The following is a 27,377-nucleotide window of genomic DNA, read 5'->3' as shown; positions in this document are numbered from 1 at the left end:
GAAGACATTTTAGTGAACTTCTGGCTTATCTGTTCAGGGATAAATCCATGTTTATTTCTCCTCATCCGAGGATGTCTCTGCTTTCGGCTAGTAGTAAATGTAGACATAAAATCACCATGTTTCTCTTTCAGCTATGTAGAGCTCTCCGGGGGTTGTATCTGCACAGCGGATACTTCTGCAGCGTAGCACCGGTCTTCTAAAAAAAAAAAAAAAAAAAAAAAAGAGATTAGGGAACTGAACATTATGAGGGGGGAGGGGAAAAAAAGAAAAAAAAGAAAAAAAAAACCACACAACCAAAGAAAAGGAAAACAAAACCTTGAAAAACACTCTTATATCCCTTGCCTTTTACAAAGATCTGCCCGGACTTTCGAGGCGGCGGTATAAAAACTTCAAGGTGCGGGTCATGGGTACCGACCAGCCACCCGCCCTCGACGGCCGCAGGGGGTCTCTTGGGGCGGGGGTATGTGCCACAGGCATGCTCGGGGCATGGAGGGGGGAATCGCTTGGCCGAAAGCCAAGGGGAGGAGCCAGATGCTTATATTTTGAGGGTCTATGCAGCTCCGGCAGCGCGGCAGAAGCTGCACCTTACCCTGGCGGCCTCTCGTCGTGGTTTTCTGGCTCCCGGGAGGCGCTAGAAGGGCCAGGCTGAAGAGATCCTCTTCTATCCGGTGCCGCGAGGTTGGTCGCAGTCGGCTCGCTTCCCCATCCTGTCGGCCAGCTTTCGGCAGGCGCAGGATGGAGAGATAAATCCAAGCCTCTCAGCTCGGAGGGGCTCGGGCAGGGCAAGATCCTTTTCGGAGACAGAAACCAGAGCCATCACTCTCTATCCCTGAAAAGTTTAGGCGCGTCATCCCTTCGTCGTGCCGTCTACCTCCCGTATTAGAAGCTCGCGTGTCGCTTCCCACTCGCCCCAGCCAAGGCAGCTGCCGTGGAAACTGTGTGCCCGTGGGAGCGACCCGCTCCCCTGCCTTCGCAACCCGCTCCGATATGGGGAGAGGTTGGGGTCGCACGGCCGCTGCCCCCACCCCCTCTTCCCGGTAGGAGGAAAACTCCGCGGAAGCCGCTCGCACTTGCGGTGGAGATGAAACCTCTGCCCTCCGAGGCGCCGTGCTTGAGGACCAGGCTGCCGACATCCCGCGTCCCTCGCCCCCCTGCCGGGGGGCTGCGGGGATCTTCCTCGGCCAATGGGAGCCGCGGCAGAGAGGAGGCGGCAGGGCCCGCTCCGGCGGGCGGGAGGTGGAATGCGTGCGGGAGGGGGCACGGGTGGCGAGAGAAAAAAGGGGCTGGGTTTCCGCGAGGGGTAGAATCGCAGTCAGGGACGGGAAAAGGCAGCGGCTGCCGTGCGGCTCGGGTCGGCGGGGGGCCATGGAGGGGTCCCTCCGGAGCGATGGCGACCGCCTGTGCAGTGCCGCCGCCCGCGGGGACCACGAAGAGGTGAGGAGGCTGCTGGACGCGGGCGTGGATCCCAACGGGACCAACGCCTTTGGGAGAACCCCTCTCCAGGTACGAAGCACAGCGGAGAGGGGGTGGCTGGGTGCGGCGCACGGGGGAAGCTGTGATCCGCCACGCTGGGGGGAAGGGTGCGTATTTCATGCTTAGAAATAATTTTTATTGTTATGGTCGGAACCGTAGTCCAGCCACAGCTGCCTGAACTCAAATGGCCCCCTCTACTTTTTAATTAGCCCTGACGTCCTGAAAATACAAAATGGAGTTAAGTGGGGAACCGCTAGCAGCAAACGAATTTTTCCAGGGGGTACTCAAAAGGAGAAGTAGGAGTACAAAATCCGCTTCCAGATAACCTATCCAGATAGGTTTGGGGAATGATCTCCATCAACTTCGAGAAAATGTCTCGATTTTTTAAATATAACCCGTTTTTCCCCCCCAAGGAAATTGAAGTGGGGTTCATTTCTAGTATATTCATGAATAAAGAACCTATAAACTGTGCTGGTGCAAGCTGTAACTTGAAACTAGGTATATATTGGTAGTTACCTCTTTTTTTTTTTTTTTTTTTTTTTTTTTTTTTTTTTTGTATGAAGTAGTAGTTTTATTATTCTCTATCTATACATCAATAGTGGCAGTATTTTTCATATATGCTAAAAGTAACAGGTACCACTATGTAGAGATGCTTTCCAGGCATTTTGAGAGTTAAAAGTGCGTTATATTAATAGACATACTTAAGTAGACACTTTTTGAATGTTCGTTTAAATTCGAGTTGTGCATTTTACAGAGAGGATTCTTCGAGTTGTTATTTGAAGAGATATATTAATGATGATAAAAAAATATTAATGATTAATAATCTGAGCAGCCATTTTGACCCTTGTACTTTACATTGAAAAATGAAATATTTTTCTGAATACATTAATGAGAAAGGATTTCGGAAAGTTATTCGTTTTATTTCTGGTTTATCTTCAAATTACAGATTAAAAGAATCTCCAAACCGTTATAAACTATCTCTTTCCTTTCTTCATTATAGACGAAGTTCTCTTTCTCTGCTCGGCAATTTGCAAAATGGCTGATACTAGTATATGTGGACCCTTTTTTTCTTTCTGGAAAGGGTTAATATCGGGAGTTTATATATTATGACATTTATAAGTATTTTCACACTTTCACTATAAATAAACCATATTATTTGAAGTGCACAAACAAAAGTCCCGAGAAAGAAATTGATAGAAAAATCTGTTGTCTTAAGATCTTTTTTAAAGTGTTAAGTTGCGATTTATGACGGTTAAAATTGCATTGAAAATGACCAGGCAGTAGGGGAAATAAAACCCCATGTGCAAATTTATTTTGGTTTTTGGTCGATTTGGAGTTTTTTTTCTGGATTTTGTTCAATCATGGATAACGAAACACTGTCTAAAGTTTCTGCTATTGGCAGAAAAACAGAATGTCATTAGGAATTTGCTATTTAGTCACAAAATCTCATTCGAAATTTTCCATCAATTAAGTTTTGTTCATTGCTTGTGAGCACTCAGCAGCTGCTTTCACACCTCTGAGAACAAGACAGAGCTGAGAGAAAAAAAAAAAAAAAAAAAAAAACCAAAGGAAAAAAAGGAAAAAAAGAAAAAAGGAAAATCATCTTGGTCTGAAACTCAGGAATGGAAAAATCCACACGAAATGGGCCACATCCAGCTGCGTTGCCCCATTACTGTGCTGACCTTTGATAAATTGATAATGCATTCGAACTGACAGCAACCTTAATGCAAGGTCCCTCAGGGCTGTCACAAAAATATGGTGTGTATATTTAATATACAAATATACACAAACTCTTTATCTGTGCACATATATTTAATGTATTTTTAATATGTCTGTGTATCTAAATGCATTTATAATATATATACACGCACTATTTATTATGTAATAAAGGTTACATCACATAAACTCTATCTATATTGTGCGTATGTATTTGCAGACACGCACATAGCTGCCTCCGTATCTGCGTATAAACACGCGTGTGTGCATGTGTATGTTTTTACACACACCACAAGTACCATTTACACCACGGTGTATATAAATGGTATAAATGTGAAGCAGAACAAACACATATGTTGTACATGGTCAGGAAACCATTAGCCAGTGTTGTTAATTTATCATCTAATCACAGACTATCTCGAGTTGGAAGGGACCGTACGGACGATCGCAAGCGGCGGTCACACAGGTCACGACTACATGCAGCCGACACGGCAGACCTACGCCCCAAAAGAGACGCCGGTGCGGCCAGCCCGGCTGCGCCGCGGACTGTCCGCGGAGACCGGCGGTGGTCGGGGCGGGCGGGCGCTGACGCTGTCTCTCCCCGCAGGTGATGATGCTGGGCAGCCCGCGGGTGGCCGAGCTGCTGCTGCGGCGCGGAGCCGACCCGAACCGGCCGGACCCGAGCACCGGCTGCCTCCCGGCGCACGACGCGGCCCGCTCCGGCTTTCTGGAGACGCTGGCGGCGCTGCACCGGGCCGGGGCGCGCCTCGACCTCCCCGACGGGCGCGGCCGCCTGCCCCTCGACGTGGCGGCGGGGGGCCCGCACGGAGCGGTGGCGCGGTACCTGCGCCAGCCGCCGCCCCTCCCGGGAGCCGGGGCGGCCGCCGAGAAGGCTGGGCGCTGACCCCCCGCCGCCGAACCGCCGCGCTCTTGTGCCCTCGCCCCCTGCAGCCACCTCCCTGTCCGCGAGTGTCCCCGCCGCCGAGTAACCAGCGAGACATCGCGGCTGGCGGTGCTCCTCATGTCCGACTGCTGGACAAAGTCCTTCCTCCCAATATCTCTAGGGGTCGTCCCGTGCACCCCGCCACCCGCTTCTGAGAGAAGACCCGTGTGGAGGTTTTGTCATTTCCTGAAAAAAGATGAAAAATATTCCAAAACACAATCAAGACTAGGGCTCCTGCTTTTCCCTCTCATGCTCTCATGCGGTCAGAGTACAAGCAGCAGATGGTTCTTTTATGCTCTAGGGGGAAAAAAAAATTCGTCTTTCTACTCCACATTTTTTTACAGTAAAGCTTCTTAGAGAAGTGAGAATGCTCTTTCCCCTACTGGCTTGCTCATTGCCCTGTCAGGCTTCGTATTTTAATTTTTCCTTGAGATCCTTTTATGTTCTCAGCTCGGAAATAGCGAACACTGAAGCCATATCATCAAAACATTTAATTAATCCCCAAACCCTCTCCCCTCACCAGCCCGCTGAAAGTACAGTTTTAACACCGAGATATAACAGTGACTGAATGGCAAAAATTTTTATGCTGATCAGCGTTAAAGTTTGGGAACCACATTTTGTGTAGTTTTCTTCACAGAAATTCGTGCGAGAAAACAGTTGTCAATCAATAAGTTGCTACGTCGTTTTCTGAATTTGGAGACCCCATTTGCTCAGAAGATCTGGACAACGAGCTTATTTTTCAGATAGCTATCCGGGTGTCTAAACCAGATATTTGGAAACAACAACAAACGTCCGAGTTTGGTTATAAATATGGATCTTTACATACTTTTTGGTTTTTGTTTTCTGCTTTTCCTATGCAATTTCTATCATCTACCCGATGCTCTTACCACTTGTGTGTGATTAAATATCTCCTATTATTCAGTAATAAAGCTTATTTAGTAATTTGCTTAAACATAATTCACTCTTTAATGGTTCTGCATTCAGCAGGTAAACACACAAGTTAAAAATATGCAAATCGTTTATTTCCTTATTGAAAACAACACTTAAAGCGCAAAAAGAAAACTCATCTGCACTTTGTACCTTTGTGTAACTTTTTGATCTATTTTTTAAAGTGGGAGGGTTTTTCTTTAGTTAGTTTAGCACAGATCGCGAAGCAGAGCCAGATACATTTCTCTAAAACATATGCAGGGATAGGGAATCACTCTCCTCTCCTCTCAAAAAAAAAAAAAAAAAAAAAAAAAAAAAAAAAAAAAAAAATTGGGGGGGGAATGGAGAGCGAGCCCCATCAGAGAGGATGTTTATATGGGGCACGGCGGGTGGAACAAGTCGGACTCGGTGATGCTTGCGGCTCCGTTTCCAACTCAGAATAGTATGTAATTCTGTGAATGAGCTTTTCGTTTTCTCTCTCTGGCGAGCGGGAGCCCAGTTCAGCCTCGAGAGCTGGGGCTTGAGGGCAGGCATTAGGCAGAGCTCAGCTGGAGCGGCGGGGCGCGGAACATCCATTCACACATCATCCATCCCAGCCTCTGGCTCGCTGTCCCGGTCCCTGCAGCCTGCCTCCTGCCTGCAAGCTGCCCACCCCGGGAGGGAGAGCCAGAACTTCGGGAAGTCCCCTCCGAAACATGGCCGTGAGAGTGGCATCCACCCCGGGATGCCCACCAGCATCCCCCCCTGGGGTTTTTACCAGCCTCTCCCCACTCGGGAAAGCTGTGACAAAAGAGTGCAACCTTCCCAGAGGCTTTGGCCTCAGAGATGACAAAAGTTCCTTGGGAAGTTGCCTGAAGATGGAGAACTCCAGGCATGCAGTTATGTATGGTGACTCCAGAGGCTGGGTAACTGTGGTTCTCCTCGTGGAGAAGGAGCCAGCAGTGCTGTGTGAAAAAAAGAAAAGCACATCTAATTGTTGCAAAAAGAGCAATTTGTTGTTGCAGAAAAGTACTGGAAAAGTACTGGAGAGGGAACCTCTGAAGACATTTGTGTCTTCTAAGTGCCCTGGTGGGGCAGTTACAGGAAAGAGATTATATACCTAGTAGTTTTATTATTTTTAAATCAGATTTCAACCAATCCTAAACAACCAACACCCACTGAAATAATAAAGTTTTTTTTTTGTTGTTGGTTTTTTGTTTTTTTTTCCCCCCAAACTCACAGGAAAAAGAGGCAGAAGTACTTTAAAATACTGTATGAACAGAAGACAGAACACTCTTTTTCTTTGTGGAAATGTCCCCAGAAGACCAATGTCTCCACATTCCTGTCTCTTATTACGTATTTCTAAGCATCTTTATGCTTCTGGTTGAAACACTTGCAAAGAAAGTGTTTCTGTGCTGGAGAAAGTCCAAAAAGGTGTATTGAAAGGAGGGCTGGTCCTCAGGAGTTCAAAACCAAGGATCTTGCAATGAAAGGTATCAGGCTGCCTCCCTGAAAGGTACACAGATGACTGCCACTGGATCTGGTACCGCTCTTGTTATTGAGTGTTAGCTCAGGATTGAGAGTGGGCTGTGAGAAGCCCTGTTTACACCCATTGGATCAAGGGACAAAATATCTATGGTTTAGCTGTCACCATCAGCTGAGGTCATGGTTTCAGAAATACCCTACTTCCTCCCACCAGACTCAGTAGCTTTTGCAGCCATTGGCATAGTCACTCCTTTCAGGAAGCAGCCTTCAGTGTGATTTTTTAACAGAAACATTCTTGCTTGAGGAGCTGAGTGGCAATCTAGAACATGAGAGTTCAGCCTCTCAGGTGGGAAAAGTTCCAGAGTTAGCACCTTTTTCTCTCCATGGTGCTGGCTGAAAGCTGCTGATAGCTGGGAGGAAGGTATCCAGAATAGGGGAGAAAAGACACAGGTCCAGCTCAAGAAAGAGGTGCTTGGAGAAAGCAGAGACAAACACGGCTGCCTGTGCCTGAAAGGACACACCAGGGACACTCAGCCCTACCCCACTCCATGTCTGCCTGGGTCAATGGTTTTGTTCGGCTTCTTAACATTCATCCTTGCAGAAACCCAATGCATGTGGCTGATGAGCAGTGGCACTTAAAATCATTTGTTCTCTATACAAAACAAGCCCTTGAACACTGTTGGCTTTGGGTTTTTTGTTTGTTTGTTTGTTTGTTTGTTTGTTTGTTTGTTTTGTTTTGATGTTGTTGTTTTGGTTTTTTTTTTTTTTTTTGTTTTTTGTTTCTTTTTTTGTTTTGTTTTTTTTTACATCTGTTTTCTCTTTAGATGGTGAGCAGCCTAAGGGCCAGAGAAGAAAATGAGAGTCAACCCAAGGTACCAGTAACACCATGGAGTGGAGAATTTGTACTAAACTGATCCAAGGACAGAGATTATCCTACTGTTCTCACATGTAATTAAGGGAAAAGAAACTCCTACCACCACCATCATCCTCCTACTAGCTTATCTTGCTGGTTTACCCTTAGTATTTCAGAACGTCCTTTACAGTTGATAAAACCCCACACAAAAGTTGTTTCCTATAAAGCACTATTAAGATTCTAAGGTCAAATTAAAAGATTTCAGATGAAATGCCTTCCTTCTTGCACTGGAGGAAACTCACTGTAGGAAACCAAACAACTGAACAGACTTCATGTGTCCTCTAGAATACATTTCACTTACAACAGGCAATATTCTCAGTTCCAGCTGGGTCTCATCCATGATACCTCAATGTTCAGATTGAAAACATACTCTCAAGTATGGACAATCACACAGGTCTTTGCACCACAAATTGCCTGAGCCAATTCATAGCAAAGGTGGTGGAGAAACCTGACAGTCATCTAAATAAAAAATGGCAAACTTTTGCAGAAGTATGATCACATGTTAATTTAAATTATTTTGCATTGTCCTGCTTCAGTCAACACTACAATGACAGTGGGGAGCAAAAGCAGCATTAAAACAGTTAACCCAGAATTTCCAGCTTAGAAGGCGGATCCTGCCCAGTGCTGAGACCTCCTGAATTAATTTTCCTCTTACTTACTCAGCAGGTTACAACAGACAAAATACTCTCGCTGGTTCATTCTGAGAATGCCAACTGCTCTCAGATCTGTTTTGAATACTAAGACAAAAGCTCAATTCTGATGTCATACACCAGCTGTGCAAATTCTGAGAGATGCTTTGGATATTAGTATGAAAGGATGTGAAGTGTTAGATAAGTGGAAATGAGATACGAGTGGGCAATTTCATGTTAGCAATATAGATCAATGTTAGGCTGTAAAGAATGCTTTAGAGAAAACAGAAAAAGCAGAGAATGAGTAAATCTAATGGCCTGCCTCCTGGTCTAGTTTGTGCCATATATGAATCCACAGTACTGCACTGCCATCAGTACATTATACTGCTAATATGCACATTGGAGATGCTCTGAGAAAATAAAGGGAGATCTTGTCCAAGATAAAAGGACTTCGAAACCCATGGATAGCTGGGCTAAGCAAAATACAACATCCAAACAATAAATGAAGACTGGGGTAGGAGATAAGAGCAAGTCCAAATTCAGAGAGCAAGTGCTGATGATACAAGTAAGTATGGGCATGGAATATGGGCAAGGGAGCTGAATCCTACCAAGTTCAAATAGAAAAGTCTCTTCACTCAAAGCAGAAGGAGATGCCAAGATGAAGCAGAATTCCTAATGAACATCACTGAAGAGAGAGCTGGAAAAATACACCTCTGAGTGGGTGCATGTCTTCTTCAGTATGTCACTTGCATTTTGAACTTACCCTGCTGTGACATTTTTGCCTGTGGCCTGTGTAGATCTGGATGTTTAATAAAGTTCCAATCTCTGATTTTGGATGCCAGCTGAAAACTAAGTTAAAAAGCAGTTGGCTACTTATTGTCTTTCCTGGTTCATGTCTAATATTGGCATTCCTCTTCCTTAGTGCATCTGTGCCATTTTTAAGCACTTGGATCCACTCAGTCTCCCCTCCGTATGTATGGGAAAGAAAATGGGGCTTTGAACATTTATTTTTAACATAGCCACTGTTTCCCATCTGCACTTCTCTATTCCCATGTACCCTGTAGAGAAGTATGCAAGACTGATCTGCTCTTCAGCAGTTCCTACTAGCTCTAAGGGTATTGTCTTTGACCAAAAGTTGAGACAGCATTCAAGCCATATAAATCAGTAAGTTTAGGACAATTTTGCTAGAGAACAAAAAGCAGACCTGGAAAACTTAAGGTACATTTCCACTTTATTAAGCTTTCCATAGTTCTAATCCATTCTGTATGAAATGCAATTCACCCACTGAGAAGCTACTTCATTTGCTTCAGTGCTCCCTGTTTAGGTACCTGCCTTGAAGTAACCAATTTTTAGAAGAAGCTTTAAAGTGGTTGTGAAACATACACATAGAAAACAGACAGGTTTCTTGAAGAAAGCTTTGCTAATTTTTCTAGGACACAGCATTTGGTATAAGAGGGGTTAGTATAAAACCAGAAGTGTGTAACTGTCATATGTAGCAACCCATGAAGTCTCTTTAAGATGAGCAATTATATCAGTCAAGCTTGGAGAACATACTTTGGAACCTGGGATGTTAGAAAGCCAGTCCAAGCCACAATTTACCATCCTATATCCTGATAAGCCATTTACCAGACCAAGACGCAATTTTCTAAGAGCCTCAAATAAATACTTGCTAACACTGATTCTGATGTTATGCTATAGGAGCACCAGAAGGCAGTACTCAAAATCCTCCACAGCAAATGAACTGAATAACAGATGCCCAAAAAAAAAAAAAAAAAAAGTCATGGAGAGACATCCAAACTGAAGTGTGGTGACTTAAGAATCACCAGTGAAGCCCTTCACCCATCACCATCTCATTCTTGTGAAACCAGACACATTGTGAGTCCAAGAAGGGGCATGCTTCTTGGTTACATTTACTTCATTTTAGTAATGCAATACATACAATTTGTATCTTCTTCCTATCACACCTACAGTCCAGGCTACAATAAATACAATACATTTCTTAAGACTGTTTAGAAAGACAATTAAAATCACTTATATTTGGTCCTATCTAGACAGAATTAAACATTATCCTATGCTTTGCTTGCTAATTTCCTAATTATCTGTCTGTAGTCCTATGGATAAATTACTCGCAACACATTTCAGAGTATAAAATGTACACTGAACTTCACAAAAAACACACTACAAAGTATCAGTTTTACAAACTATATATAAATTCTGCACAAGATACCGTTAGGTACCAAGTCTGTGTTGACAGAGCAAGTAAATATCAGAGAAAGGTCTCTTCCAGCCCAAACCATCAATCACAGATAGCCCAATCCTCCCACCACAGGCAGGGACACCTTCCACTAGTCTTGGCTGATCAGAACTCCATCTACCCGATTCTGAATACTTCCAAAGATATCCACAACTTCTCTAAGCAACTTGTTTCACTGTCTCAGCAGCCTCATCATAAAAAACATTTTTATATCCAATCTAAATTTACCCACTTTGGGTTTAAAACTCTTACCATTTGTCCTGTCACTGCAGGCTGTGGTGAAACATCTCTCTCCATCTTCCTCATAAGCCCCCTCTATGTTCCGGAAGGCCACTGTAAGGTCTCCTTAGAGCCTTCTCCTCTCCAGTCTGATCAACCCCAGCTCTCTCAGCCTGTCCTCTTCAGAGGTGCTTCATTCCTCTGATCACCTTTGTGGCCCTCTGCTAGACTTGCTCCAACACATCTTTCTTACAGACGACCCCAAAGCTGGATCCAATACTCCGGGTGGGGTCTCACCACAGAGGGGGAAAATCACCTCCCTCAACCTGATTTTGATGCAGCCCAGGATGCAGTTGGCCTTCTGGGCTGTGAACGCACATTGCCAGCCCTTGTTCTACTTTTCATCCACTAGCACCCCAAAGTCCATCTCCACAAGGCTGATCTCAACCACCTTTAGCTCAACTCAAATGCAGCACCCTCTGCTTGGCCTTGCTGAACTTGGGCCACACTCCTTCAGCCTGTCAAGGTCCTTCTGCATGGCATTCATTCCCTCACTCACCACTCAGCTCGGTGCTTTTGCCTTCCACAAACTCAATTCCACTATCTTAATTGATGAAAATACTACAGTACTGGTCCCAGACTTCTGAGGAAAACCACCTGTTCCTGGTTTCCACTTGGATACCGAGCTATTGACTGTAACTCTTTGGATGCAGCCATTCTTACCTAGTGCTCTCACCTAGCCTTGCACAGAAAGAAGTTGTAACAGAAATGTGTAACAGAATCTGTGGACCTGCTCTGTGCCACTGTCCTGTGACTCTAAATATCTAGCATATAAACAAACAAAAAAAATATCATAACAATTACCATTATATATTAATATAAAAAGAGAAACCCAAGGGGATTGAAAATCAACACCCAGAAAAAACTTTCTCTCAGACATGAATTTCCTGTTTCTGATCCATTTCACCAAAAGTGCCTATCAAAAAAAAAAAAAAAAAAAAGGCAACCATTCTTCAGGCCAGACATATGATTTGGGTTAATGGAAGGTAATGAAAGCTATGTTCAAGATCTGACTCCTGCAATCCAAGTTCTCAAAAAACCACCAGGAAATATAGAAAATTGATTAAGCTGTTTTCCCCAGTATCTGAAAAGCACCTCTAGTGGTTTTGCTAGGAAGAATACATCCAGATCTAAAGGCTTTCACAGCAGGAGACTGGGTGTCTTACAGAAGAAGACTAGGAAGCTCAAATGCTTCTATTTTCCTTTTGATTGTACTTTTTTTTTTTTTTTTACAGTACTATAAGGATCCTTACCGTTCATGTTTCTGATCTTTTCCTTGCATTCTGATCCACTTCTGCCACAGCAATCCCTGCTATTCAGGGACTTACAACCTAAAGTTCTGAACAGCACAGTACTTTCTAAAAAGTGTCTTTCAGAAAGTGTTGTTTACAAGGTATCATTACCAATCTGTTCCATGAATGGCAGAAATCATTGAGAGACTAACAACTAGAAGTAAATATAACCCCCCCCAATTTCCACACATCTTAGAGAAGCATACATTTCATTTGTTTTATTTACTAGACAAGAAGTAGCAGGTTATTTTATTAAAATAAAACCGTATTAAAAATTGAAATGCATACATTCAAACCACTTGAGCACATTCACCACTTAATACAGGAACTAAAATTGGAGCTGTTCAGTGAATTGGAAAATGATCAGCAGAGTATTTGGGGCACTGTCAGCAAAGTACTTTTTCTGCACAGTTCTGTAAGTCACGTAAGTACATGTTCAGGCACAAATTTGGTTTAGGCATTACTTCAGACTCCAATATCAACTCATTACATAACTGCTGCTGTGACAGAACCACCACAATTATTAAACCATGTCTTCTAGCACACAAAACAAATACACTGATTTAAAAAAAATCGCTGGAATAAAAATATGGATAGTGTATAAAAATAGTATAATTTTGATTTGGAATAGTTCAGTTTTTGTGTTATGTTTCTGTTATCTTTATGAAGTTAATTGTAACCATGTGCCTTTTTTAAGGAAAAGATGGGAGGTAGAAACAGCAACACAAATAGCCTACGAATCTGCTTTCTTAGATCCTATTTTATGAAACTGCAACAAAAATATTACTTAGACTTTCCTTTCTACCATCAGTTAAAAGGTACCACTGATTAGAGGACACTGACTTCCTTTCTCTGACCACTGTCAGATACAGTTCGTCAGTAGGGTTATTTTTAGTTGAAAACATACTCAAAAATTTAATTTTAACCATGTCGCATGTGATCAAACTGACAAGGATTTTAATAGCAGCCTTACATATGGTCATTGGTCAATGTTTAGTCCGTTCTTCTATGCTTGTAACATTTTTTGAAGATATTGTAACCTCTGAAAGTTGCAAAGTGATCCACTCTTCCTTGAAAGCCCTGCAACTTCAATGTCCATCCAGGTTGTTACTGCTTTGGCAGGATGACTGAGCACTGCACCATTGTCTGAAATACAAAGTCACAGGAGATAAATGCTTATTTTATCAATGCAGAGAGAATTACTTTTCATTGTGAAGGTAGACTATGTAGCTTCTATTTTGGTAACAAGCAGGTGTAACTAATTTCATGTGCATAGTATTTCCAACTTTTTCCAACACCACAGAAGTCAATATAATTACATGGAGGGCATACACACATAAGGAGTTTTCATTACAACTTTTGCAAAACTATGCTATTGACTTACTGGTATGGAGAACAACAACCATACTGCAAAAATATTAAATAACGGATTTTGGGCTCACAGACTACAAACGAAAAATCGTGCAGCATGGTTTCTGTGACTTTTACATGACTTTCCATCAATTCTGAAGTACAGCTATCAAGAAAAGAAACCAGCCAGATGGCACTGACCGTGAGTGAATGAGACACTCAAGTTACGAAAGGACAGGCAACTTTGACACAAGCCACATTCCAGGGCAGAGTCTCAGAAACATTTTAATCTCAGCTTTTGTGGGAAGTCCTTGGCCTGCAAGTACCTCTGCATGTAGATCAATGCAACTACAGTTGAAGTGAAGCCTTGATGAATTTTCCTCCTCCACTTTACTCACCTGAGTCAATATACTCTGATCATATATATACATTCACTGATTTCACTGAGATATTTCTTGAGGAAGAAAATTACTCCAAAATATTTACAAGATTAGAGTTCTACATACAGAACTTAGGAATGCAAATTTCAGTTTGAGATAGACTAGGAAAAAATTACTGAAAAAATACAAACTTTACACCCTTCAACTTGCTACCTGTCAAATCATATAAATGCCCAAGTGACTTCCTGATGCAGTGTATCGAAATACATCTACAGTTACCTTATCCAATTTAAATTTAACTCCAGGAGCATACTGTTAATTGCCTTACTTGCTTCTCATAGGATATTGAATGTTGCAATTTCATGATTACAGTGACAAGTGCCAGTAATTATCACCTCACTAAACAACTCTTCCTAGTCAACAGCATATCCAGCTGTTTATCACCCATGACTGACCAGCCTATCCAGAAATTTCCTTGATGCCAACCAGAAATCACTTGCACCACTGTGATCAACAGCACCATCTGCAATTTCCTGACACATTACATAAATACCAAGTGGTCATACCTAGTTCTGAAAGAGTGAGGGCTTTAGCCTGACACTGGAAATCACAGAATAAATAATACATGAAAGAGAAGCAATGGCAAGCAGCCTATTCTTTATTAAAAAATAAAACTCCTTAGACATTTTGTTTCAACACTGTAGTCTTCACTAACGATATCAGTGAGATTTAGAGGTGACACTACTGGCATGTGTGTTGATCTGGGATGAGTATCTCCATGGAAGGAGACAGAGAAATACAGGTGGGCAGAGACTGATAGCACATTTTCTTCTGCCAGGCAAAGTTTCTCCTGTCATAGCAGCCAGCTTATACATCTTGGAAAAGAAAATCTGCATCTGTGTAGAGCTTCACTGCTCCACATGCTTCCCCAACACTAGAACAGACATTTGCAAATGCCCACTTGAGGTGCACAGCTGTGGCTTGGATATATGCTGTCACTGATAGTAGTGCACCAGCTGCAGTCTTACTCAGCTTGCTCCCTCTCTGTGTTCCTTAACACATTTCCACAGGGCATGCAAGACATGCTACCCTCCAGCTCTAGGAAAACGTGCCTTCAAAACAGATCAGTTAAAAAAACTCCATCATCTGGCCTTCCAAACTCCGACCATAAAATACACTGAAGTACACTACAAGACAATAATTTAAAAAACTCTTTATGCTTCAATTACACACTTGTACAGAGGCACATACAAATACCTTTCTCTTTGCTTCCATGCAAAATTGCCTCCCTCATTCATTAACACCAATCCTTCATCTGCTTTATCACTGTTAAGTCCACTAAAAAGGAACATTTTTAGCCTTTCCTGATGTCCCTGTTAAAATTAAAGGAAGTACCAAAGCTTCTGGAGCTTGAGAATTTCTCACTATTCCAGAATTCTTGTTCTTTCAAGTCCTTAGCACTTGTGGCTCCTACTTTCTTCTTATAAAACTTCAATCCCCGCTGCCTGTTTCCAGCTCTTCCAGTGCCTTCAGATCAACTCCCTTTCTCGGTACACTATCACTCAAACCTATCTGCAAAGAACATAAACACCTAAGAATTGCAAGTGAAGCAATCTCAATATTCAAAATTGGCATGAGGCAGTAGATATTTAAGAGAAAAAGCGTTGAGAAGTGACATCTAGACAGAGTGACACCTCCTCTGGTGCATCACATTTTCTTCTTTCAGCAAACAGTACTTAGAGGACTCAGTTGGAAGAAGCACTTCACAATGAACTGAAAGAAGAGCTGGTGTGCATTAAAGGGGAATGTAGTTCTCCAGTTCGCCAGCTCTCTTTCACTTCCAATGAAGATTCAAGATAATCCCACAAAGGAACACAAGAGGACACTGCTCACTGAAGTATGCCTGCCAGAAACCAAGGCAGATTCACCAGTACTTTAGCAGCATAATAGACTTGGGAACCACTTCCTTTCATGCCAGTATAAAAAAAAGTGACTGAGGAATATCTACCACATTTTACATTATTTGTTCAAACTCTGAGTTTGCTGTATAGCTAGGCATCTGTATTAAAAAGTGCAGTCCCATCCTCTGAAAATGTTTTCTGATGATTAGAGGGAAGAAGCAATAGTGATACTGTTGCCTCATTTATCCATCCATGATACAATTTCCTAACAAATGCAAAAGGGAAAGGAAAATGTCAGTTACAGTTACCTCCCTCATATGTATAGAGAGAATATTAAAATAACTGTTTTGGATTACCACGTGATTAAGTTCACAAAGGTAATTCAGGCACTCCTAATGATAAGTAGGTTTTTCAATACAGAATTGCAAAAAGACTAATTTCAAGAATTTGGGTTAGAATTCTACAAAGCTGACCTGGCCATTTATGCCTTAAAAAGTGTCCAAGTGAGTTTTACTAAATATGTTCCCTTCATGTCATGGACTAAATTAGAGATGAGAGCGACTGGTATGATGTATTGGTTTTGCATAGCCTGTATTTGGTAACAAGGGGCTGGAGGCGTGGCCTGTGTGAGAAGCTGCTGGAAGCTTCTTCCATGCTCAGCAGAGACAATTCCTGGTTGGTCCAAAGATGCATGTGCTGCTGGCCAAGGCTGGGCCAATTAGAAAATATGGTAACACCTCTGTGGTAACAGATTTAAGAAGAATTCAGAACAAAAAGAGGTTGCAGAGCTGTAATTGCAACCAGAGAAGAGTGGAGTGAGAACATGTGAGAAGAACAACTCTGCAGACACCAAGGTCAGTGGAGAAGGAGGGGCAGGAGGTGCTCCAGGCTCTGGAGTTCAGATTCCCCTGCAGCCTGAGGTGCAGCCCATGGTGAGGCAGTGGTACCCCTGCAGCCCATGGGGATCCATGGGGGATACAGAGATCCATCCACAGCCCATGGGATCCATGGGGGATGCAGAGATCCACCCACAGCCCATGGGATCCATGGGGGATGCAGAGATCCACCCACAGCCCATGGGGATCCATGGGGGATGCAGAGATCCACCCACAGCCCATGGGGATCCATGGGGGATGCAGAGATCCACCCACAGCCCATAGGGATCTACAGGGGATGCAGAGATCTACCCACAGCCCATGGAGGAGCCCCATGCTGGAGCAGGTGGGTGCCTGGAGGAGGCCGTGACCCTGTGGGACACCTGTGGAGAGAGGGGCTCTGCTCCCAGGCTGGAGCAGCCTGTCCTTGGAGGCTGCACCCCATGGAAGAGTGACCCACACCACAGCAGTTTTAGGAGGGGCTGGTGCCCATGAGATGGAGCCATGTCAGAGAAGCTCATGGAGAGCTGTCCTGTGGGAGGGACCCCAGGGTGCAGCAGGAGAACAGCTCCTCTCCCTGATCAGTGGGAGCAGCCTCGGGTGATGAACTGACCATAATGCCCATTCCTTGTCTCCTTGCACTGCTGGGGTAGGATGTAGAGCTGGAAGAAGGGAGGAGTGGGGGGGATAGTGTTTTTAAGGGTTTATTTTACTTCTCATTACCTTGCTCTGATTTTGTTAGTAATAAATTCAATTAATATCTCTAAGCTGAATCTGTTTTACTCGTGACAGTATTTGATGAATGATTGTGGTGGTTTCGGTATGGCTTGACTTTTGGCGAGGAGGGAAGAAGCCAGCCATGCAAATGATTTTCTATGAGGAGCTGCTAAAAGCTTCCTCTGTACCTGGCAGAACCAACCACTGGCTGGCTCTGAGAACAGGCACAGTGCTAAGTCAATTAGAAAAGCCGGTAATAACTCTCTGATAATGTATTTAAGAAAGACAAAACCATGGGAATTCTCTTTTCTTCCTCTCCTTGGAGGGGTGGTGGCAGGGACAGTCCCCTTCTCAGCGGGCTGCTGGAGCATGCCTTGAGGGGCCATTCCCACACCACCGTAGGTGCAATTAATAGAACTCAAGAACAAACAAACCTACAAACACCAATTCTCTCCCAAAAGGGGAAAAAATGAAGGCACACAGGAGAACATGGCAACACTGAGGTTGGTGAAAAGGAGGGAGGGGATGGAGGTGCTCCAAACCTGGAGCTGAGGTTGTTTTGCAAGCCATGGTGAGGACTGTAACATAACAAAGAGTTTTCCTGTTTTTTTTCATGATGTGCTGCGGGGATGCAGCACATTCACCTGCAGCCCATGGGTAAAGCTGCTCGTGCAGGAGCGTGTGGATGCTGCAAAGCTGTGATCTGGTGCCAGGCTTGAACAGAGAGAGACAGAATTCTTGCTTCCAGAGGTAGAGGAAGACAACTCTTGCTTCCAAACAAGACCAGCTGTTCCTTAAAAGACTGTACCCCATGAACTAAAATGGCCCATGAAATAACAGTTGTGGCAAAACTGTTTGCCCGTGGGAGGAACTCATGTTGCAGCAGGTTGGGGAGAACTCTACTCATGAAAATTAGAGCCATGTTGGAGAGGTTCACAAGGAACTGTGTCCTGTAAGAAAGCCCCCATGACATAGCAAAACAGACTCCTCTCCCTCATCAAATTGAAGAAAGATTTTTAGAGGTGACAAACTGACAAAACACCCATGTTTTGTCTGCTTGTGCTGTCAGTGGGAAGAAGGGCTGGGGGAGGGGAGGAAAGGTGTTCTAAAGGTTTAATTATCATTATATTTTTTAATTCTTTTAATAAATTTTTCTTTATACCTTTTAAAGTTTTGAGCCTGTTTTGTCCTTAGGGTGTTTTCTCCTAATCCTTATCTCAACCTGCGAGCGTTTAAATTTGCCTTTTCCCCTCCTCTGGTTGACTATAGCAGAGGAGAGTTAATGATTTCTTGTGGGCGCACTGGAGTTTGGCAAGTGTCAAAATTGTGACATTTTTGGTGGAGAATGTGGGCAAGCATGAGGACTTTGAGATAAGCATACTAATTGGGATAAACAATGCGCATAATAAATATTAAATCACAAAATTAAGTAGAATGACAGTGGGAAATTTGTATTGCAATTGTAGTGAAAAATCTAGGAGTGGATTTTTTGTGTAATTTTCTGTGCAGTTTTGGACTTTTCGGTTCTGTGTATTGATCACGCCTTAGATTTAGTGTAGAGAATTTTTTCTTCTGTTTAGTTTAGTTTTTTTGTTGTTCTAACTAAGGATTATATGTTGAATGTAATTTTGATGATAATTCTTAAATAGGTGACTCAAAGAGGACAGGGGTAGAATTATCCTGCTCTGATTTTGTAAGCAATAAATTCAGTTAATATTTCTCAGCTGAGCCTGTTTTGCTTGTGACAATATTTGATATGAATGATCTCTCCTGGTCCTTATCTCAACCCAAACAAAAAAGCTTGTTGAGAAGTTGGATAGACATTCAAGCTGTTTTAATATCGTTTTGCCTCTCTTTGTTAAAGCCACAAATGAATCTCAAGTATACCAGCGAAATACAGGTGATAAAAAACCCCAGAATTAAACCTCATCTAAGAAAAATTCTGCTTAAGAGCTCCCTCATCAATATATTTTTAAATATTTTTCTTTTCCATATTTTTTCATGCACCTTGGATTCAAAACCTGTGGAAAACACAATTCTAATAATTTCAAACTGATTATTACTCATACCTTTTAAGACTTTTCATCTTCTACATATTGAAGTGACCATAATGTTTTTGGTTTGGTTCAGTCTTCCACTTGACTCTCCTTTCTGGTAAGATCCAAGATTAGGGTATCATTTGGATACTCACATAAATTTGTATCTCATGAACATCTTATGGTTGATGTCTCACTTCATTAACCATATATAGCTCTGTATTGTTTAACCTTTTCCAAAACTTCTTGTAAAACTGAAGCTGGATCTTGGTACAAAACTTGCAAGAATCATATAGAATCTCTCCTGCCCTTCTTCAGTGAATTTGGTTTCTTGAAGCATTTACTCTGAAGCATTTGCTTAAGCAAAAGCATCCTGTAGCATACACCTGTGTTACAGGTGTATATGTTCACACACATACACATACACTGTCCCCAGTACTCATCAGCCTCATTTGTGTACTTACTTTCAGAGTGTGCAGGGTATCGGTCCATTCCATGGAGCCTATCTGAGGTATAGCAGTAAGGAGTATGCTTGTAGCCTTATTTGCATTCCCTTTCAGAGTCTTTAAAACTTTATCCACGGAAACCTGGAAACACAATACAACTGAGTGGTGTCTCTCAATTTTGATGGCACACATTTTAAATACCCAAATGAATTTAACTCAGAAGTGTAAAAGTGAAGCCTTAGAATACCAGTCTTTTAGATAGTACAAATATTTTTTCCTCTGTGTGTGTATGGTTTATACTTGTGTATTGCAAACAAATAGGAGAACTAAAGTATATATATTGCTTTGCACTGAGCTGCAAAAGAAAAAACACCACACCAATCACAAGAAGACAAATCACACACAGAACTCATGAGCTTGATATTCATAGACCCCCTGATTCAGACAATAGGAAACAGAAGGTTTGCTAGAGGCAGATTTATGAAAATCAACGAGATACCAACAATCAACTCTATTTTTACTTTCACAATCGTTCATGAAGAAAACTCGAGGACAGTACAGTAATTAAGAACAGATTTAGTACAGTATGTAACCTTTTATCAAAACCTACACATTTTCATCCAAATCCCTCAGGACAGAGGAAAAAAGTTTCACTCACTGCTTCTTCATGTTCCTTCCAGCAGTCATAATCTGTTGCCATGGCAATACTAGCATAACTCATTCCAGCTTCCTTCGCAAGAATCACTTCAGGCACCGTAGTCATGTTGATAACATCTGCTCCCCAACTGCGAAACACACAGCTTTCTGCTCGAGAGCTGAAGCGTGGGCCTTCAATTGTGATCATTGTCCCCTTGGGATGACACTGGAGCCCCAGCTTCCTGGCAGTGTCAATAAGAACCTGCAAAACATACCAATGTCAAGGAAAGGAAGTAATTCCCCTCATGACTGCTTTTGCATCCCATCAAAAACTTGCACACAAAAGAAGTTAGATTTATACAAAGTAGTCATGTTTCATATGACCACAGCTGTCCAAAACCCAAAGATGAGTTCTGTTTTCCTCACCAACAACAGGGATGAACTTGAACTCATCTGATTTTGTTAGTATCAGTTGGATTACTGCTTCTAATGCAGACCAAGAAAACTGGGAAACAGAATTTTTTTGCATACTTAGACTGTGCCTACACTGCAAGCAGAACTGCAGATAAAAGCATTCCACTGTGCACTACAATATCACATGGTGGAGCTGAGTCAGTGAAAACAGTAGTAAGAAATTTACATTTTGAAAGTAAAACTCTACAAACACATACTTCAAAGAGAACTCTGGGAATCTGTGCAGAAATTATTACCACATCTTCCCAGGCCAGTGGCTGAGCTGTATACTGGACATACAGAATGTCCAATCAGTATTTTTAGTTACAAGAACCTCATATACAGCAGAATAATCCTGTCTTTCTGTTTTGGTAATTGATCTGAATAATGCCAGCCAATACAGCTGGAATAAGAGGATACCAGCCTAGGTAAATGGGACTAGGATATCCATCACTGTCCTGCGTAGGAAAGTGAAAGGAACTTTGATGACAGCTATTTAAAATGGAAAAAAAAAAAAAGTATATGTATAAAACAAAAACACCACTAAAATGTTGTTAGCCAGGAGGGACCTTCATAACACAGCAGCAGTAAAAAACCTCATATGACACCACTAGAAGCAACTTCTCAGCATCTTGAATTATGCCACATGGAACAGCTTCTCTGCAAAACACTGTGAGAAGCCTACACTCAACAGAAACAGTTGCAACAAGCAGCAACACTTGTTACCTTGTGGGGTGCCTTCTCCCTGGCACATGGAGCAGTGCATTGTGCGGAGCTGCGCATTGTGTGGAGCGGCACAACAACATAAAGCTGCAGATGCATGTCAAAAGATAAGTCTGCACTATATCTGGGTTGTGGCAACGCCTTACATGCCTACAGGTTTGAAGAAGTGATTGAGAGCAGCCCTGCCGAGAAGGACTTGCAGGCTATGAATGATGAAAAACTCAACATGTTCTGGCCATGTGCATTCACAGAAAGCCAATGGGATCCAAACTAGCGTGGGCAGCAGGGGAGGGAAAGGATTCTGCCCCTCTGCTCTGCTCTGGTGAGACCCCAGCTGGAACCCTGCATCCACCTATGGAGTCCTTACTGTGAGAAAGACATGGAACTGTTGAAACAAGTCCAGAGGAGGGCCAAAAAATTGATTAGAGGACTGGAGCACCTTCCCTATGAAGACAGGCTGAGAAAGTTGGGGCCAGGAGAAGAAAAGGCTGCAGGGGAAGCTCATAGCAATCCTCCAGTATCTGAAGGGTTCTACAGCGAAGGTGGAGAGGGGCTCCCTGTCAGGAACTGTAGTGATAAGACAAGGAATAACTGGTGCAAATTGAAAGAGGGGAAATTTAGGTAAGATATTTAGAGGAAGAATTTTTTTAATGTGAAGGTGGTAAGACACTGGGACAAACTGCCCAAGGAAGTTGTGAATGCTGCAACACGAGTGTTCAAAGCACAGTTGGACAAGGCCTTGAGCAACCTGTTCTAGTGGGAGGTGCCCCTGCATATGGCAATGACAGCTGGGAGTAGATAATCCTTAAAGTTCTTTACAACCCTTTAATATTCTCTGATTCATTCTGTGATGTAAGTTGATCTAATATTAATCACACCTAATATTCTTGGTTTACTGATGCCATTAATTCTGAATGTATGTTTAATGCAAGTGAATTACATTGTTAATAAATCAACAGACCAACTGACACAATAAAAACACACATGACCAGTACTTCTCTAAAACTCTTTACAAAGTTCTAACTTTACTGCCTATAAGATGTTGTGCTGAGCTTCCATTTCTCATAGCAGCAATACCCAAGACACCCTATATTTTTCAAAACTTCTGAGAGAAAAAAATAAACTCCATTTAGATTCTCATTTAATTTACAGTGCATAAACCAACTAAAACAGATTATGTATTTGCACAAATGCAATTTAATATTAAGGTTTCAGATGTTTAGATGCAAAATTCCTTAAATATGTTACATTCATAATTTTGGCTTTCTTATTATTATTGTGTTTATCTATGGAATTCCTCTGAATTGGGATCAACTGGGCTGAAATTATCCAAACAATTTTCAGAGACATAGTTTCAGGAAAAAATTTAGGTACCTTTTATCTGGTATTTTCAAATGAAATGAAAATACTTCTTAGTCTCACAAAGAGCTCAAAACCCACATGTTCTTTAAAACATCTCTTAGGTAGATTAGAATGCACAAGCTAATGAGATAATGATCACATGTCTGTAACTGGGAATTACCTAAATGTTTTTTCTCTGAAGAGGCACATTTCTCTGCTGGCTTTTCAAAAATGTAAAACCCAGATAACATCTCTAGCTAGTTAACAACTGAAAGAAAATAAGTGTTTCCAGCATATGTTTCCAGCAGTCTCAGGAAGTGTCTAATGTATGAGTACTTAGTTTTTTTAGAAATTAAGTACTGCCAAGCACTGAAGTGATAACACCTTTTAATCGATTTCTTAATAAACTCCTTGAATCTGCTGTGACATGACATCATGCTCGCAGTAGAAAGCAACTAAATGCCAACTAATCTTTGGTAAGAGCATGTGGTTAGGCTCTTTTTGCAAGAAAAATGCAAAGTATTTTGCATAATTTACTGCTCAATGAAAGAAGGGCAAAAACATGCACATGTATAATATGCAGTGGCTTATTTCTTCATGAGACTTAAAATATCTTTAGCTCATTGTAAAACACCTTGATTTCCAGTGTATCTCCAGTATGTCTACACCACAGTGTGGCAAATTAACAGATACATCACATAATGACACTGAACCAAATGACAAAAAGCAGAATAGTTCAGAAATCCCAATGCTTGTACATGCTCTGGGTACAGATTGTGCCAGCTGCTTCAATTCAGCTTTGTCTTGATTGCAGAGAGCAGGTCTCTTAGATGATATTATGATTGATTTTTGTAAGTACTCCTTTCCTCTGAAGAATGTACCTCCTTGCAGCTACTGATCAGAGTATTCCACAACACCACAAAATATGCAGTTCAATCTTCAACCTTCCTTTTTCCTCAACTTCAGGAATACACTAAGGTGACATATTTAATCAGATACACTCCTCCCAGCAGCTTATAAAGATGCTGAAAAATAGAAAAGTGTTTCACACTCTCTAGTCTTGAGAGGCCTGAAAATTTTGAAGTGACACAACTGAGAGCAACAACTAAGAATAAAAGGCAAATATAATTTGGCTTGTTTCAATGCTTAACATCCTATGCCTTAACTCTCCACCACCACCCACCTCTACAATGCACAAAAGCACAATGCAATACTGCAATTACTTTGAATGTTAAAGTACTACTTATTTAAATACTTAAGTATGTGGAGTGCCTCTACCATAGCTTCAGCTTTAGTGAGAAAAAAAATGGAACTAATTTCTAATCCTAACCGCTTTGTTCACTTTGTTTCTTTCTTGGCTGGTTACTTGATAAATAAAGATCTTTCATCCTGCTATTAAGACTCTGGGGAAAATCTATGTTGCCAACTGACTTCTTTTGCATACCTACCTTAGGAAGACAGACCCAAGATCTTTACTTCCCATGCCTTCCAAATGTTACATTTATCCTTAATACCATGATGTATCTGAGAAACAGGATAAAGAGATGCATATTGCCTCTACTCTAAGAATACACAATTAGACTAATATATCACAAAAAACTACCACAAAAACAACATTTCTTAATACTACTACAGAATTCACTAACCTCTCTGGTTTTGGTGCAGAATGGCTCAGCCATTGGAATATGACATACTCCTGAGAGACCGGAATGCTGTCCATCATATAAAGTACAATGTCTTTTAGTTGTCCTAGAAAAGCAGAAAACTTGCTTAGAGAGAACAACAGAAAGAAAAAAGCAACAAATTAACACAAAGAAAAAAACCAGTATGATATTAGTGTCCACCTGTAATTCTGCCTCTCTATAAACCTCTGAGAATTGAGCTGAAGAATATAAAACAGTTACTCCACTAGTGCATTGTCAATTCATTATGAAAAAATCTTTTGTTAAGTCAGACAGCGAAATGATGATTTGTTTCTAAATGACACAAAGAGCTCTACTGTGATGCAATTTTGCTACAAAACAATTAGCTACTTTAACCTCTGGAAAAAAGTATAAGTAAGCTTTAAGAAAGGAAAGGAATAAAATCTCAATTATCACAGGGCTAGTTGAAATAGAACTTGGTCATATCACTGCATTCCTACATTGAAAGGATGGAAATTTACAGGAACAGCTTCCAGGATGAAGGAAAACCACAAAAACCTAGGAAGAGGATGTCATCATGTTCTCAGAAAAATCACACATACATGCAGTGCCAGCTTCCAAGTAGAAGAATCCTTTTTCTCTCTTCTTTCAATGGATGGAAATGGTGAAACATTGAAATATCATCCAGCATGCAATTTTGGAACACATGGAACTGCTGTCCACTAAGACTTTACTCTCAAATGCCCTGCTTCCAGCTAATCCACACAATTGGATGGTGCAAATTGCCTGGAACAATGTTCTCAGACACTCCCTTCGTCCCTGCAGTGTGTCACATACAGTGCTTTACAGGAGTAAATAAAGACAACAGCCAAATTCAATCCACAATTGAAATACAAAGTATCTGCTGGTAATACTTTTTATAACAACTCCCCAGTAAAGTCACCAGGAAATATTTAGAAAGTTTTAAATACAAGTTATATGTTAAAATAGGTTTGGACAAAAAAATGCATCAATAGGGTAGTCTTAAGAAGGAGATTATAAAATAGGAAATAGATGGACAAATTAAAAACATCTGGAAAATGGGATACAGCTGTTAAAATCAGTTGAAACACCAACATTATTTTTTTCTTTATGGGATACTGAAAAGCTGCAAATAGAATATACACAATTTTTTCACACTTTTCTATTTTGTCTGCTAATAAATTATTTAGAGTTGGAAGAAATGGTAAAAGCTACAATCCATTTCCTGCATTATAGTGTATTTCAGATGTTGTTAGTCAGGTACTTTCAACCAGAAAAGCCCAAGGAAAGATCGCATATGCATAAATATTAATATCTGACTTTCAAATACCCTGTGTTCTTTGAAGAGAATGGCCACATCACTACATGGCCTCATAAAGAAATCCCACTACATTTGGCATCATTCATACAAACTGCATGGGACTAAGTAACAACAGTAAGACCTGTAAGTGCCTTGAGCAATGCGCATGTTCACACTCAGACAATTTCTCCTCTGCCTCTGCTGCAGTCTAAACCTACCTGGAAATTAAACAGCACTAAGCCCCAGTACATGCAGCAACAGTCACACCTCTAACCCAACAATAAGGTGGCTTTGGCTCCTTCATTTTGGTTTTTTTATCACAGTAACACATGATTTTCTGGCAATTCTGACTATGTCTGATTCTAGGAAGCAAAACACAATTCAAATAAATGACCAAACCAGTCATTTCCATCTGTGACAAACAGCCCTCTACCATTTCCATCATCACCTTCCTCCTTCTTTCAGTAGTGTTGAATTATCAAACTGCTGGTAATGAAAAAAAAAAAGTAAATTCGGGCAGGCATAAGTGTATAAGAATCTGTCTCAGTATGCTCTGAATCTTCAGGGACACTGAAAGAAAATTCTAGAAAAAAAATGTACAGCATGTAACAATACTACAGTAATTGCAGTTGTATTTGTGACACGGGAAACAGAAACAACAAAACTAGCAGCTGTTACAGGAAGCTATTTTCTACGTCACCCCAACTGAGGTCAGTCATTGTCCTGGTTGGAAAGACAGGTGTCTGCCAGGGAAAAGCAGGGCCTTTCCTTGAAATGGAGAAAGTAAACCTTCTGTTGGGGGTTGAGTGTTTTTCTAGGTTGAGTGTTTTTCTATTACTGTGTCAATTGAAAGAACTTTTCCCATTATCATGCCAATGGAGCTGGCCAGGTTACACCCAGGATCTCTGATGACTCCAGACAAAAGGGGTCCGTGGTAGCAGCTCCCGGAGGGGCCTCTGAGGCTTCTGGGAGGGGACTCATGTTTTCGGCGAGCTCGGAGGAGGATGCCCGGATCTTCAGCCCACGTGGCCGGAGCACAGGAGAGCCAGACCCTCTGTGATCACCTGCCCTGCATCTGCCCCGTTCCAGCCTCCTGCCTCTGCGGACAGAGCTGATCACCCAGACACACACGGTGAGTGAGGAGCCGCTGCTCCAGCCCGTTCCCACCCGAGACCGGCGTGGCCGCTGCCGCCCGCTCCTGCCTGCACTCCAGCCTGCCCCTCGGCAGCTCCGGGCTGGGACTAAGCACAGAAACAGCGTGCTTGCATCTAAAGGGACTGACACCGAGTTACCTATTCTGTTCTGTTAGCAATTTTAACAACTGCTGTTGTTTTCTGCTTGTACGGTTAGATATATTAGTAAAAGAGCTGTTATTCCCACCCCCTTATCTCTGCCTCAGAGTTTTTGATTCAAACAATTATAATACTTGGGGGGAGTGGAACCAAAGTCTCTGTTTCAAAGGGAAACTTCTGCCCTTACTGGCAGACACCTGTCCTTTCAAACCAGGACACCTTCTCTCTCTGAATCAGTAGAATTTTGAAATTAAGGTGCTTTAAGGCAAAGATATGGGAATAGGAATAACAGTTCTTTGCTAGTACAACTAGTATAACAAGGCAAACAAAAGAGCAACAGCTGCAGCATTAACTCCAACAGAACAGGAGCCCA

The 27,377-nt window shown here is 41.9% G+C and overlaps 2 protein-coding genes across 2 annotated transcripts in view; one reads left to right on the top strand and one right to left on the bottom strand.

The window, feature by feature from the left end:
* The first annotated feature begins 1,255 nt into the window (after nucleotides 1–1,255).
* On the top strand, nucleotides 1,256–5,057 carry LOC306814653 (cyclin-dependent kinase 4 inhibitor B-like). The gene is made up of 2 exons (XM_079330910.1): nucleotides 1,256–1,503; nucleotides 3,797–5,057. The coding sequence occupies exons 1-2, from the start codon at nucleotides 1,366–1,368 to the stop codon at nucleotides 4,091–4,093; spliced, it is 435 nt and encodes a 144-aa protein (XP_079187036.1). The 5' UTR covers nucleotides 1,256–1,365; the 3' UTR covers nucleotides 4,094–5,057.
* Nucleotides 5,058–12,299: 7,242 nt separating this feature from the next.
* Nucleotides 12,300–27,377, bottom strand: part of MTAP (methylthioadenosine phosphorylase) — a 34,777-nt gene continuing 19,699 nt past the window's right edge. The window contains exons 5-8 of the mRNA XM_079330911.1: nucleotides 24,395–24,497; nucleotides 20,254–20,493; nucleotides 19,614–19,736; nucleotides 12,300–13,036 (exon numbers count right to left, since the gene is read on the bottom strand). Coding sequence (XP_079187037.1) covers nucleotides 12,998–13,036; nucleotides 19,614–19,736; nucleotides 20,254–20,493; nucleotides 24,395–24,497 — 505 coding nt within the window. The 3' untranslated portion in view covers nucleotides 12,300–12,997. The remainder of the gene's footprint in view (nucleotides 13,037–19,613; nucleotides 19,737–20,253; nucleotides 20,494–24,394; nucleotides 24,498–27,377) is intronic.

Source organism: Erithacus rubecula (assembly GCF_903797595.1).
Source record: "Erithacus rubecula genome assembly, contig: SUPER_Z_unloc_1, whole genome shotgun sequence".
Classification (NCBI taxonomy): Eukaryota; Metazoa; Chordata; class Aves; order Passeriformes; family Muscicapidae; genus Erithacus; species Erithacus rubecula.
Note: the sequence above shows the minus strand (reverse complement) of the source record. Positions and strands in the feature narration are given on the sequence as shown.

Bases quoted from the DNA above. Each gene is read 5' to 3' on its own strand.
- LOC306814653 (XM_079330910.1), top strand. From the start codon at position 1,366: ATGGAGGGGTCCCTCCGGAGCGATGGCGACCGCCTGTGCAGTGCCGCC. The intron at 1,504-3,796 runs GTACGAAGCACA...CTCTCCCCGCAG, and splicing joins TTGGGAGAACCCCTCTCCAG to GTGATGATGCTGGGCAGCCC.